Source organism: Prinia subflava, chromosome 4 (genome assembly GCF_021018805.1).
Source record: "Prinia subflava isolate CZ2003 ecotype Zambia chromosome 4, Cam_Psub_1.2, whole genome shotgun sequence".
Lineage (NCBI taxonomy): Eukaryota > Metazoa > Chordata > Aves > Passeriformes > Cisticolidae > Prinia > Prinia subflava.
This window is the reverse complement of record NC_086250.1, coordinates 71396208-71408835: the sequence shown is the minus strand read 5'-3', so window position 1 is coordinate 71408835 and position 12628 is coordinate 71396208. Positions and strand designations below refer to the sequence as shown.

Here is a 12628-nt window from a genome sequence, read left to right as displayed (position 1 = left end):
TGTGCTCCCCCAAGGCAGGACAGCACATGCTGACAGCAAAAGAGCAATTAAACGAGGTGCTGGCAGGGATTCAGTGTCTGTGTGAGTGGGGACTCCTTACAGTGCATTTCCCATGGCTCCCTGACCTTTGTGAAAACCTCCTTGATCACAGATCCTCATTTTCCTTTCAAGAGACAAGGCTGAAGTGGCACCAAACCAAACCAAACCAAACCAAACCAAACCAAACCAAACCAAACCAAACCAAACCAAACCAAACCAAACCAAACCAAACCAAACCAAACCCTCCCACCTGGAGGATTTCCAGGTCTCACTGCAGGAAAGGTCTCACTTCTTGAGGAAGCCTCAGCATCACTGATCAGCCCCAATCCCTGAGCAGCACACCCCAAATTTGACTTTCTGAAGGCAAGGGCACCTCCCATCATCTTGACCAACAGATATTTGGACCACAGTGACAAGGAAGACACCAAATTAATTTCTTTGGAAACACTCAAGAGAAGCTCCCACGAAGAATTTGGGTGTTCTGAATCAGGCCAGGAACAAAGAACTGCAGCCCCCTTGAACAGATTATTTGCATCATCCTTTGCAGAGGAGAGCATGTAGGAGCATGGGAGAGTGTAAGTGTTATCTACCCAGGTTCTGGGGAAGACACTCACAAATATTATTAGCATGAATAGGAAGCACCATGATAGGATGCTCTCTGGGAAAAGTAATTTTGTTCATTAATTACTTGCCTTATCTACCAACCTCGTTCCCTTTTTCTCGCTTTCTTCTTCTTTTAATTTTCTTTAAAACGGCTCTAAGTGAATTCAGTGGTGGGAAAAGTTATTTTGCTGTCTCCTTAGAGACAGGAGCTTGTATTACTCAGGTAGCCTTCAGCTGAGCCTTCAGGGGTTTTTCCATCTTCATTTGAAGCTCAGCCTTTCATGGGCAGGTGGCAAAAGGCAGATTCCAGGCAGATCCCTGTGATTCCTTTCTCAGAGCCGTGGACTGACTGCAGTTCTCACGCCTTTGGCTCGAGTTCTGCCTCCTGCTTGTGATTTTTTGTTCTTTGAGATTCTCCTGCTTTCAGCTACCAGGTTTGTGTTGTGCCTGGTAAGTTCAGCAGCAAAAGGACCTGGAGGGCTGATTGAAGAGGCAGCAAAGCAGAGACCCTGCAGATTCAGAGATGTCCCCTCCTTGTGTCTTTGACCCTGGCAGGAGGTTGGACAGGGTCAGGGGACGGAGGCAGGAGATCCCCATCCTCCAGACATCACACACAGGTGCTGGAGGTTTTCAGGCTGCTTCTACAGCAGGAAATGCTTTAGGAATGGATTTTAGGAAGGAATTCCTGGCTGTGAGGGTGGGGAGGCACTGGCACAGGGTGCCCAGAGATGCTGTGGCTGCCCCTGGATCCCCGGAAATGTGCAAGGCTGGGTGAGGCTTGGAGCACCCTGGTGTGGTGGAAGGGTTCCTGCCCATGGCAGGGGGTTGAACTAGACGATCTTTAATGTCCCTTCCAACCCAAGCCTCTCCACGAGTCCATGATCCTGGGATTCACGCAGGAACTCCACTTTTCCATGACAACCGGCTGAGGAGTGGATTTCAGCATCACCTTCCACAGACCCCCTCCCTCATTCCCACACCCTCCTCTCCCCCATCACCCCGTGCCAGCAAACCGTTTCCAATCCTCCACTGGACAAAGCACCCAAATTTCCAGGGATTTGCGTGTGAAACGCTCCCGTTGATCCACCCCAGGCTCGAGTGAGCCGCCCGATGTGCCTGCAGAGAGGCACACGCCCAAACCGCTGGTCCCTTGGCCTCACCCCAGCCATGCCTGAGCCGGGCTGGTCCTTGTGGCCACCTCCGAACCCCTGTCCAGCCCTGGGGCTCTCCAGCAGATCGCTCTGGATGCTCCAACCCCACCTCCCCCCAGCAAGACCAGCAGCGCCACGACAACCCGCAGTTCTGGAAATTTGGGGAGGGGGGCTCGGGGAAAGGAGCAGGGGCATGAAATCTCCCCTCCAGCAGGGCAGGGGGGGAGGGAGGCTGTCTGCGGCTTTGTAGGGCGGGAGACGGAGGAGTAAATCCCTTGCACCCACGCCCCGTGGGGCTCCGGGGTGGGCTGGCACAATCGCCGCGATGCTGGGAGGAGCGCACCTGGGGACAGAGATAAGGGCCGGGCGGGGGGGATTGCGGCTCTGCAGCGTAAGCCGGCGGAGTTATCAGGGCAGAAACTCGGCTTCTATTACCATGCATTAGAATAGATTAGCAGGCAGAGCAATTAGCAGCCTCGCTCCGTTTGGCCAAGTGACAGGGGCGCTGGGAAAGGCAGCTCCGGCAGGGCGGCGGTTCCCTGCCCAAACTGCAGCTCAAGGGCAAGGATGGAGTTCTGGCCTTTCACCCCTGGTCTGCCCCGCTGGGATGTTGAGAAGAGCACCAGGGTGAGCTTTGGATGGTGCTCTGAAACTTTTTGTGGCTCGCAGGTCCCTTAAAAATTACTTTTAAAATTGCCCCGGTAAATGTAAAGTTCCAAAAAGATTAAATTTCAGCTTTTTTCGGGTTACTTCTTCCACATCTCTTTGAAAAAATCCACAGGCCACTTGGTGGCCAAATAGCACCCATTAAAAATCCCACTGCTTCTTCTTCCCCCAGTGGCTTTTCCCCACTTTGCCCAGTTCATCTTTGATGCCCAAAAAAGCAGCTTTGGGGGAGTTGAGCCTGTTTGTGGTTAGAGCCAAAGATGAAAGGATTCAACTCCTTCCTCAGACACACATGAACTTGCTGAGAAAACTCCTCGCTACCAGGACAGGTTTTCCAGGAATAATCCTGGATAATTCCCAGGAATTATCCCATCTCAAATTTGTCACTTTTCCTGGAGCATCTCCTGCCCTTTTTTTTGCCCGGAATGGAGTATCCTGGGCAGTTGGTCAAATTTAACTTCTTGGTGCCAGGGAGAGCTGAATTTCAGCCGTGCCCTGGGCAGCCTGGAGGCCGAACAGAGAGGGCAGGGAGGGAGTGGGGTGTTCACCACATGGCCATGTAAAGTTTAAGGTCAATTATGTCTGTGTCTCGACATTTATGGCATTCCTGTTCTCAGGACCCCGAGGGAACCTGGAAATGTCAAAACATTGCTAAAACTGACCTTAAACTTTACATGCGAGTGGGACTGAATCTTCTCCCTTTTCCTGGCTCCAGCCAGAAAATTGCTTTGGCTCCAGCACAGGGAAAGGCAAATTTCAGCTGCTCCCTCCTTCCCCAGCCTCACTCCCCACGGTGATAAAGCCACCTCAGGAGTCCCAAAGCTGGCTCTGCACGTTGGTCAGACTTGGGCTGAAACAAACCTCCTAATCCATCCCCAGATTCCTTTAATTGCTCTGTTCTTGTCTCACCCTTCTTTCTGACTGGGGAATCAAAAACAAAAACAAACAAACAAACAAACAAACAAACAAAAAAGCCAAAAAAACAAAAACAAAAAAAACCACCCAAAAACCAAAACAAAACAAAAAACCAACAAAACAAAACAAAAACAAAAAAACCAAACCAAACCAAACAAACAAACAAAAAAAAAAAAAAAAAAGAAAGGAAAAAAAAGGAAAAAACCCCAAAACTTCTCCCCGGTAAGGAAAGAAGCTGTCACATCGCATCGCATCCTGAAAGAGGGACCAGAGTGATGAGACTGAGCCGGATACCTCGGATCTCCCGATCATCTGTGTCCTGCGGTCCCTTTCCCGGATCCCTGTCCCCAGTCCCGGCTGAAAATGCCATTCCCAGGGTCTGCACTTGGCTTCCGCCGAGCTCCCTCTGCTGATCGCCTTCCAAAAGGCATCTCCTCTCAGACCCGCCTGTTCTTCCCGGGGAGATCCAGGGAACACCCGCTCCCTCCGCGGGGCAGGGACAGGCACCCCTGGGTGATGCTGCGAGGGTGGTCTGGGGGACATCAGCCCGTGCCAGTTTGGGGAATGTCACCCTCTGCCACAAGCTGGGGCTTTGTGGAGAGAGAGGGAGACCCGGAGGCTGCAGCAGTGCCAGAAACCCCTCTGTCACCTCCTCGGTTCTGTGCTGCTCCAGCTTTGCCAAGGATAAAAATTCTGGTGTGTCACAAGGCTGAGATTTGACAAAAAGTCACTGTTCCTATGATTTAGTGTGGTAGGAATCAGAGAATCCCAGAACGGGTTGAAAGGGGCCTCAAAGTCCTCAAAGCCATGGGCAGGGACAGCTTCCACCATCACAGGGTGCTCCAAGCCCCATCCAACCTGGCCAGGAGAAATTCCAGGGATGGGACATCCACAAATCACCTCAGGGACAAGGAGAGCTGCTCCCAGGCCATGCCTGCACCCCCTCTTAGATTTCAGATTCCCAATCTGTTGATCTGCTCAGTTCTTTCAGTCTGACTCTTGCCTGCAGGTACAGCCTGCCTTGCCGTGGGCTCTGGCTGGGCTGGGAATTCTCAGATTTTCCCTTGGAGATGATGAGATGGGGAAATGGAAAATCAAGACTCTTACCCAGTCTTGATCCAGGTCGGGTGGGACCATCTGGGCTACTCATGGTCTTCCAACTGAGACCTAAATCAGATTTCCCTGAAAATTTCCCTGCATCTTTTCCAGACTCCTCTTGAGTTTTTTTTTTCTTTCTTGGATGTCTCTATCCAACATACCTAGAAAGGAGATCACTGGAGGTGGTGATGTGAGTGAGGGAGGCAGAGGGATGATCTGAGGAAAAAAGGAGGAAATAGGTTGAATTTTAAGGGGGAAAATGAAAGAAGGTGAAAAAAAGAATAGGAACTTTGCCCAAGCTGAAAACACACCACTGGGGAGAGGTGAGGATTGGGATGGGGCATCATCTTTATCTTGCACAAGTAGAGGGCCCCAGTGTGAGGGACCCTACACCAAAAAAAGCTCAGGAATGAACAGTTTGGGGATGAAAACGGGGATTCCAGCATGAAACTTGTATCCTACCAAAATATCCCACCCTGGCCTGGTGACCCCTCCTCACTGGTGTGACAGGGGTGTCCTGATTGCCACCCCCAGCACTGGAGGGAAGGTGTGAGCAAAGGGAGGCTGAGATGATTCCATCAGAGGGTGAGAGGATTTATCCCCTCAGGGAAATGTCACTGTTTAGAACCAGAAAGGAAAGATGAAATGTCAAAACCTTTTGCAAAAGAGTGGTTCCAGCAAATCACCTGTTTGGAGGTGGTGGGAAGGTGTAATTTGGGATTCCTGGGATGACCCCAACCATTGAGCTGCTTCTGAGCTTTGCCACCAAACACAGATTTATCAGGGTCTTCTCCTTCCCTGAGAACCCACCTGAACACCCAGAATCAAAAGAAAACTGCTGTGCAGCAAATGGTGAGGCTTCTCCAAAAAGGATTAATTTCTTTAGAATTTATTTCTGGGAATTAAAAATTTTTGATGGTATTTAATTTTCCCCTGAATAAAAAAAAAAAAAAAAAAAATCATCGTGTGCTAATTACCACTTGTAAAAAGCCCCCAAATACTCTGTTCTGAGTAGCAATTTCTGATCAGATCCAATCACCACTCTTTTGTCTTGAAAATTGTTATTAATTAACAGAATTGCAGATAAGACCTTTTCCATTGCCAGAAAACTGACTTTTTTGGGTCTCACATTCAAAAAGTTGGATATTTTAGTCTGTTTCCTGGGAAATCATGAAGAAAAAAAAATAAAACAGGATCCAAATCTTCTCCTTTTTCAACAGTTATGGTTATAAGCAAGCAAGGCTCGGTCAGGTGAAAAATAAAGGTCATTTTTTGGGGGGGTTGGGGGGGGTTTATGCATGTAGGGTGGTGGTTTGGGTTTTTTTGTCTACACCAGGATGATGGAGATGTGTCTGAGAGTCTGGGCTTGGTTTGACCAAGTCCCTGCAAGGCAGAAGAACCCTTCCCATGCCTCCAGAGGGGGGATAGTTCGGGTTTGCAGGGTGTGGCCTCAGCTTTGGGCCCCTGATTTAGGGTTTTAATGGCGATATCTTTTGTCCCAGACCAGGACCTCCACCTCAGGCTTTTCCCTGCTCTCAGTCTGTGCCTCACTTTCCTGTCTCTGCCTGCTAATTCCAACCTCGTGGAGGTATCTTGAAGTTTAATTAGCTGCAGGCAAAGCCCTTTGAGATCCTTGGAGGAGAGGCGCGAGAGAAGCAGAAAGTATTAATTTAACGTGATTAAAATAATTGGTTGGTGGCTGGTGAGCAGAGGGTGAGCACCAGTGGTATTTATTCTTAATGGGAGGTGAGGAGGAAACAACGTTCCTCATGGTTCAATGGTGTGCTGGTTTGAAAGCAAAACCAGCGAGACTCCAAGTCAGAAATACAATTTAATAGAGAGAGAACAAACAACAAGAAAGGTAAAAATAAAATAAAAATAAAATAAAAGCAATAGTACAAAGGACCACTGACAGACTCAGAATTCAAACCTGACACCCTGCTGGTCAGGGTGTTGGAAGCAGTCTGAGATAAGTCCTCCTGCAGTGACAGATGTGGCTCTGTTGGAGTAGAGATGATCCTCAGGAAAGGGTCCAGTCATCCTCTGGGAATCCAGTGGGAACAGGCTCCCTTGGGGTTTGGGATTGCTGTTTTATCCCATGGAAAGGCTTTGGCTCCTCCCGCTGGGTGGAGCATCTCCCAATGGGATGAGGTGATGTTATCAGTCCTGTGAGAGCCTTCAATGGCCCATTCACAGGGGATGTCCCTGGGAGGAGGATGGGGGCAGGAAGAGATAAGGAGGCCCTGCCTTATCTGGTGTTATCAGGTGTCCATTAACAGAAGGCATCGCCCTCTTCCCCCCTGGAGTTACAAGAGATAAAGAACAATATCTCCCAACCGGCTTCAACAGGTGAAAATAGAACACACATTTTTGGTTACATTTTTCAACCCAGGACAAGTGGTAGGAGCAGCTCCTCAGTGTTTGTGCCAATGGCTTTGGACAGAGCAGGACACTTGGAATTGTTAAAGACAGAGCTGGAAACTAAAGAGCAGCTGCTGGTGAGACATCCAGAGAAGTGTCGTGTCTGCACCACAGCCAAAACAAGCTCAGGGGTGGGAGAAGCTCTTTTAGGGGCCTGAAGTGGAACATGGAGCCACTGGGAGGGAGCTACACATCACACAGTTATGGTGTGACCAGCAGGGAATTAGGGAATGTGGCAGCATGAAGGGATCTCAGTGTGGGGACACCCTCAGAAAGTTGGGTGTACAGATGTTTTATCAAAACAAATTTGGCAGCAAAAGGGGTTTTCTTCTATATAAATAATAATAAACACACCAGGTGAGAGCCACAGGAGCTCCCGGGGCCCAGGGCAGACAATGGCTGTCACCAGAGACAACAGAAATGATGAGTTGAGGTCGGGATATTCCATCATCCCTCCCTCAGCCCGGCTGTGAGGGCAGGCAGCTGCCTTCCAAGTGACCACTTTTATAGGCAGAATCTTGTGTTTGGAAGTACTAATTTATTAAAAGTCCCATTTGCCTTTATTTACAGTTTGCTGAACTTCTGGGGCTGCCATGTCCCCTCTGGGCAGGCGCCTTCTGTGATCAGGTCCTTTGTCACTTCTGTTTCTGCATCTTTCACCACCCAGGGATTTGAGACTGGTGCTGGAGGGAAGGACTTCCCTCTGCACGTGTTGGAACAATTTCCTCTGCTGTTTCTTCCTCTCTTTGGGGAGGGCAGAACATTTTTGGCGATGCAGAGGAAGGCTGGAGGGGGAAGGTTTCTTTGTGTCAGGTGTCTTTTTCTGCTCACCTGAATTGTGGGATCACAGAAGGATTTGGGTTGGAAGGGACATTAAAGATCATCCAGTTCCACCTCCTGCCATGGGCAGGGACCATCCCAGGTTGCTCCAAGCCTCCTGCAACCTTGGACACGTCAAGGGATGGGACAGCCACAACTTTTCTGAGCAACCTGTGCCAGGGCCTCACCACCCTCTGAGTAAAGAATGTTTTTTGTAAGATCCAACCCAAATCTCCCTTCCTTCAGGGTAATCCACCACAGGAAAACCCACCATGTTTTGCCTCTGGAGAGCCTCAGCTGCAGGTGCTGGGCATCCATCACCTCGGGTGATGTGTGAACCCACAGGATGCTCCTGCCTAGGACAGATAAGGTGGTCATGGGGGAAACCACGGACAAAATGCTCTGGAGAAGAGCCACCATCACTCCTTTCTGCATGCACAAACCTGCCAAACCCCCTGGCAGGTGGCTCCATCCCTTTAGAATTGATTCCTGAAGAGCTGTGCTCACTCACCTGGGGTGTTGGCCCCAGAGCCTGAGCCCTGACCCAGAGCCCAGCTCAGCAGAACTCCCCCACCATCAGACTCCAGCACTAGGCACAGGTATTCAGGGCTTTTCCAACTGAGGAACTGCATTGGAAAAGTCAGACAGTGAAAGTCAAAAGTTAGGAAGTGGCAGAATTGAGGTCACCGTGCAAAAAAAGGAATAATAATCTGTGATCCTGTAATTAAAGTCTGGCTTGCAGTGTGTGAGTGCAGGGAGCAGATTTGGAAGTACAGAAGCTGCTTTCAGTCTGGCAGTCCCTAATTCCTGAGACCCTGACACAGCAGCCTTAACATTATATTAAACCCAGGCTTAGTTTGGTTTGGTTTTTCATAAATTCATTATTTGGATGACATTATTTTCACCTTATGGCAGATATCAAGGCTGCAAGGCACATCAGTCTAACATGGAGCGAGAGTTTGGTCTGAAAAATTACATGCTTTAAATGTGTATGACCTGCAAACAGCAAGGTAAAATGTGGATTATTATATTCCTGCTCAGTGGTGGGATTGGGAATACAAACCACATTCCTGGATGCTTAATCCATATCCATAGATTTGAACTGAGCCTGGATATCTGCCTGTTTAATTTTAGCAAATCCAGATATTTCTGTTGTGCTGCAGCTGGAGGAAACAAATGAGAAGTAACAGAACATCTTGAAGAATTTGGGCACTTGTGTTTTGATTCTGAGCCCAAAAAGATTTCCCTTCCAAGCTATTCCCAGGAGAGGAGTTCCCACACCCTGTGGAGCTTTAATGGGGCTGCTGTGGCTGTTTGGAGTTTTATGGAAGTGCTTGGGAAAATCTCAGGTCAGCATTTTGCCTTTTGGCTTTAGTGCCACCATGGGAGAATTGCAGTTTTGGGGGTATTTAATGGGCTATTGGTCCAACCCTCTGGAGAGTGCCCATTTAAAATTCCTGATCCAGCATGTGGCAGTGCCAGAGGAGATTTAATGGGACGAGGACTCCTGGGGAACAGAGAGCAGGAGCTGCAGCGCTGCTTTTGCTTTCTCAAACCTGCAAAGTGTATTGAGAATGGCCAAAATATCCTTTTATGGATCCTGCCTCTGGAAATACAAAACTCTCCTCTGCCACAAAGATGGAGAAATTTGGGGTTGGAGATGGGGTATTCACTTTATCTAGAGTCAGTCACTAGACATAAGCCAAGCCCTAAAGTTTTAGGCCCCCCCAAGCTTTGAAATATTTGGATTAACCATATGTTGAGTTTTCAGCATGCGTTTCCATGGATCCTCATGTGCACATCCCTGTGCACGAGGGTGCAGTCTCTGCTCCAAGGAGTAGGGATGCTGAGGGCTGATCTTGGAGCTCCAGCAGCCCCCAGGTTCTCTCACAAGTGAGACTCTGAAGCCTGGGAGCAGGTGAATAATTTAACATCCACATTTAAGTCTTTATAGCTGGTTTTAATGGGGGGTAATAGCACTGCTAATAACAAAATCCATTGAAGACACCCTGTGCAAGTCCATAACATTAACTTAATGGCAGAAGGTAATTGGCATGCAGCTGGAGCTGTCCTTCTGGATTAACCCTGTGGATTTCCAGGCAGACACCTTCCTCGAAGCAGTGGCCTTGGCAGCATGTGTGGAGTGAAATACAGATGTGGTTTATGTTAAACAAGTGCAAACCTGGGTGGAGACGGGGCAAACAGCCACCAATCCACTTTTCTGGGCTGTGATGGCATCACACAGGTGAGATGAGGGGTAGGGACAGCACTGAAAACATCAGCAATTAGCAGGTGGTGTGAACTTCATGTGTTTGTGCAGCCCAGGTGTGTGCACCCACAAATTTCACTGAGCTGTCACTTATTTGGAACACCTGGATTTTTAAGATTCAATTCTCAGTGCCTCTAGTCAGGCATTTTCAAGCCAGATGCAAAAGAGTTCTTAATCTGCAGGGACCCTGCTTGGGGGGTGGCTCCATCCCAGAGGTGAGGCACCAGCAGCCCAGAGGCACCGCAAGTGTGCAGCATTCTCAGGAGGGACAAAAAACATCAAAAAACATGGGCTGTGCATGGCTTCTCTACAAGGACAGCCCTGCCTGAGGTGTCCCAAGCCCTGGGACAGCAGAGTTTGGAGGGCTGGGGGGTTTGGCCCGGGGAAGGTTGTGCTGGACCTGCTGCGTGAGTGGAGAATTTCAGCAGTGGGGATGGAGCTTTCACACATCACCCTCCCTCCTCTCACAGGTTCCCTGGAACTCCCCAGAGTGCTTGAGCATTCCCCCAGCTGACAGCACCAGAGTTAGTGCTCTCAGGCACGTGGTGAGACTCTTGGGAATGTTCTGTGCAGGGCCAGGAGTTGGACATGATAATCCTTGTGGATCCCTTGGAGCTCAGGATATTCTCCATCATCCCACGAGCCGGAGCGCACCAGGGCACCAGTGTGAATCCCTGCCTAGCGCTGTCCCAAAGAGCACAGAGCTGCCTTTCTGTCCACCCTCACTGCTGCTCCCAGAGCCCAGGGCTGTCCCCGCCGTGCCAGCCTGGCTGTGTGCTCACTCTGTGCCTGTCTGTCCCTCTCTCCCCAGCTGCACGAGGAAGGAGCGGTGTGAGCGCTCCAGCGAGCCGCGCAGATTCGCCTCGGAGATGAAGCAGTGCGTCCGCCTCACCGTGCACCCCAACAACATCTCCGTGTCCCAGTACAACGTTCTGGTGAGGAATGGCACCCCCTGACCCTCCCCTCGGGTTTAGCCTGCCCGTGCAGCGTGGCAGATCCAGGGATTTGGCAGCAGTGGGAAGGACTGGCAGCAGGAGGTTCTCCAGACTCCGTTAACTTCCCCAGCAACTCCTCTGGCGCAGGGAAAGATTTGCCACAGGACCATGTTTTGGTACTGGTTATTCTCTGTTTAGAAGTCTAGAGATGGACTAGGAAGAGTCTTCCTTGTTTGTGAGGGCAGGTCTGAAGGGACTCTGTGTCCTGCAAGCGTTGTGTGCTGCCCTGGGAGAGGAATTCATTAATAACTTTGGGCAAGGCACATTTTCATGGTTAGAAATTGAATTCTAGTGGAAAGCCAAGTGAAGGATGATATGAATTATTTCAGTGAGCTCCAAGTTCACATCATTTTGGGCAGAAATATCCCCTTCTAAGCCCCCAGGAACTCCATCCTGCTCCAGCAGTAGGCATGCAGAGCAGAGAGGCAGGATGCTGTGCAGAGGAATCCAAGGCTCCCAGGGCTCCTGCTGTCTCCTGTCACCTTCCACAGCACAAGGTTTAACCTCTCTGGCCTGGAGCTACTCAGTCAGCAGCCAAGGAAACCACCCAGTGAGTGCTGGCAGAGCAGCAGGTGATCCTGATCAGGAAATCTCTGCTGAAGACCTGACCAGTCTGTGGTTTCTCTCCTGACTTGTGGTAGCAGTACCAGACATGGTGAGAACCCAAAATGCTCCAAGAAGGGGACAAAACCCCATTTCTCTCAGACTACCAGTACTCTGTGACCACGCTGATTTGGGCAGCAACTAAGTTGGCAACCCAGGCCCTAAAAACTCCATCTCTAGACAAGTTGGTCATTAGCCCCACACCCTGAAAGGCCGAAATGGAAATGCTCAGGGTGCAGCTGCCAGACACTTCCAGGTGACAGGTTTGGATTTCTCCAGGGCTAAGGAAATCAGCCTTTCAAAGCCTGCATGTCCAATCATTGCTGCTTTGTTTCAGCCTCTTAACTTTGCTGCCACTTTACTTTCCCCAGGCTTCAAACAAAACTGATCTGAGACATCTTAAGTTCTTTGTTCTTCTGGGAGCTCAAGGTTTCTTTTCCATATTCTCTCAGTAGCTGTTGAATTCTTTCATGTTGGAATAAATCCTAGGGGACTGGCTGGCTCGGGGCGACTGAAAATGAAAACAGAATAAGAGACCTTTGCCTCTGGGTTAGTCCCAGGGTGAGTCAGCCCAGAGCTGCTGGGATCAGAAGTTGCCATCATCTGTTACCCAACAGTCTGCATGGGAAGTCTCAGCCCAGTGCCAGCTAAACTGGTGACCCAGCTCATCCCGTCACCAGGGGCAAACCAGGAGGGAACAGAGGGCTGATGGTGTCCTTAGCAAATCTCCAATCCAGAATGCTAGATCTTGAGTTCTAGCAAAGCCTCAGTGACAGTGACCTCTTGCCCATGGAGGCAGAGCAGGTGTTTGTGTGCTCAGCCACACTTTTAAATTTTGGGCACTAACAAGGTCTTGGGAAATCTTACCTGCGTCTGTTTCAGCCCAGAGCTGCTGTTCTGGGCTCTCTGAGAGGAGCTGCTTGCTGGGGGGAGGCTCCATGATTTCCTCGCTGTCCCAGGAGTGTGGGGTGTAGGACTTCTCATCTGCCTGGGGTGTGCACTGGCTCCTGGAGTTTGTGGCCAAGCACTGGTCTGCCCACCAGTGTCAC

At 49.9% G+C, this 12628-nt stretch overlaps 1 protein-coding gene across 1 annotated transcript in view; it reads left to right on the top strand.

The window, feature by feature from the left end:
- PLXNA4 (plexin A4) overlaps positions 1 to 12628 on the top strand; it is a 445535-nt gene that overhangs the window by 320028 nt on the left and 112879 nt on the right. Inside the window, exon 6 of the mRNA XM_063397126.1 lies at positions 10793 to 10916. Coding sequence (XP_063253196.1) covers positions 10793 to 10916 — 124 coding nt within the window. The remainder of the gene's footprint in view (positions 1 to 10792; positions 10917 to 12628) is intronic.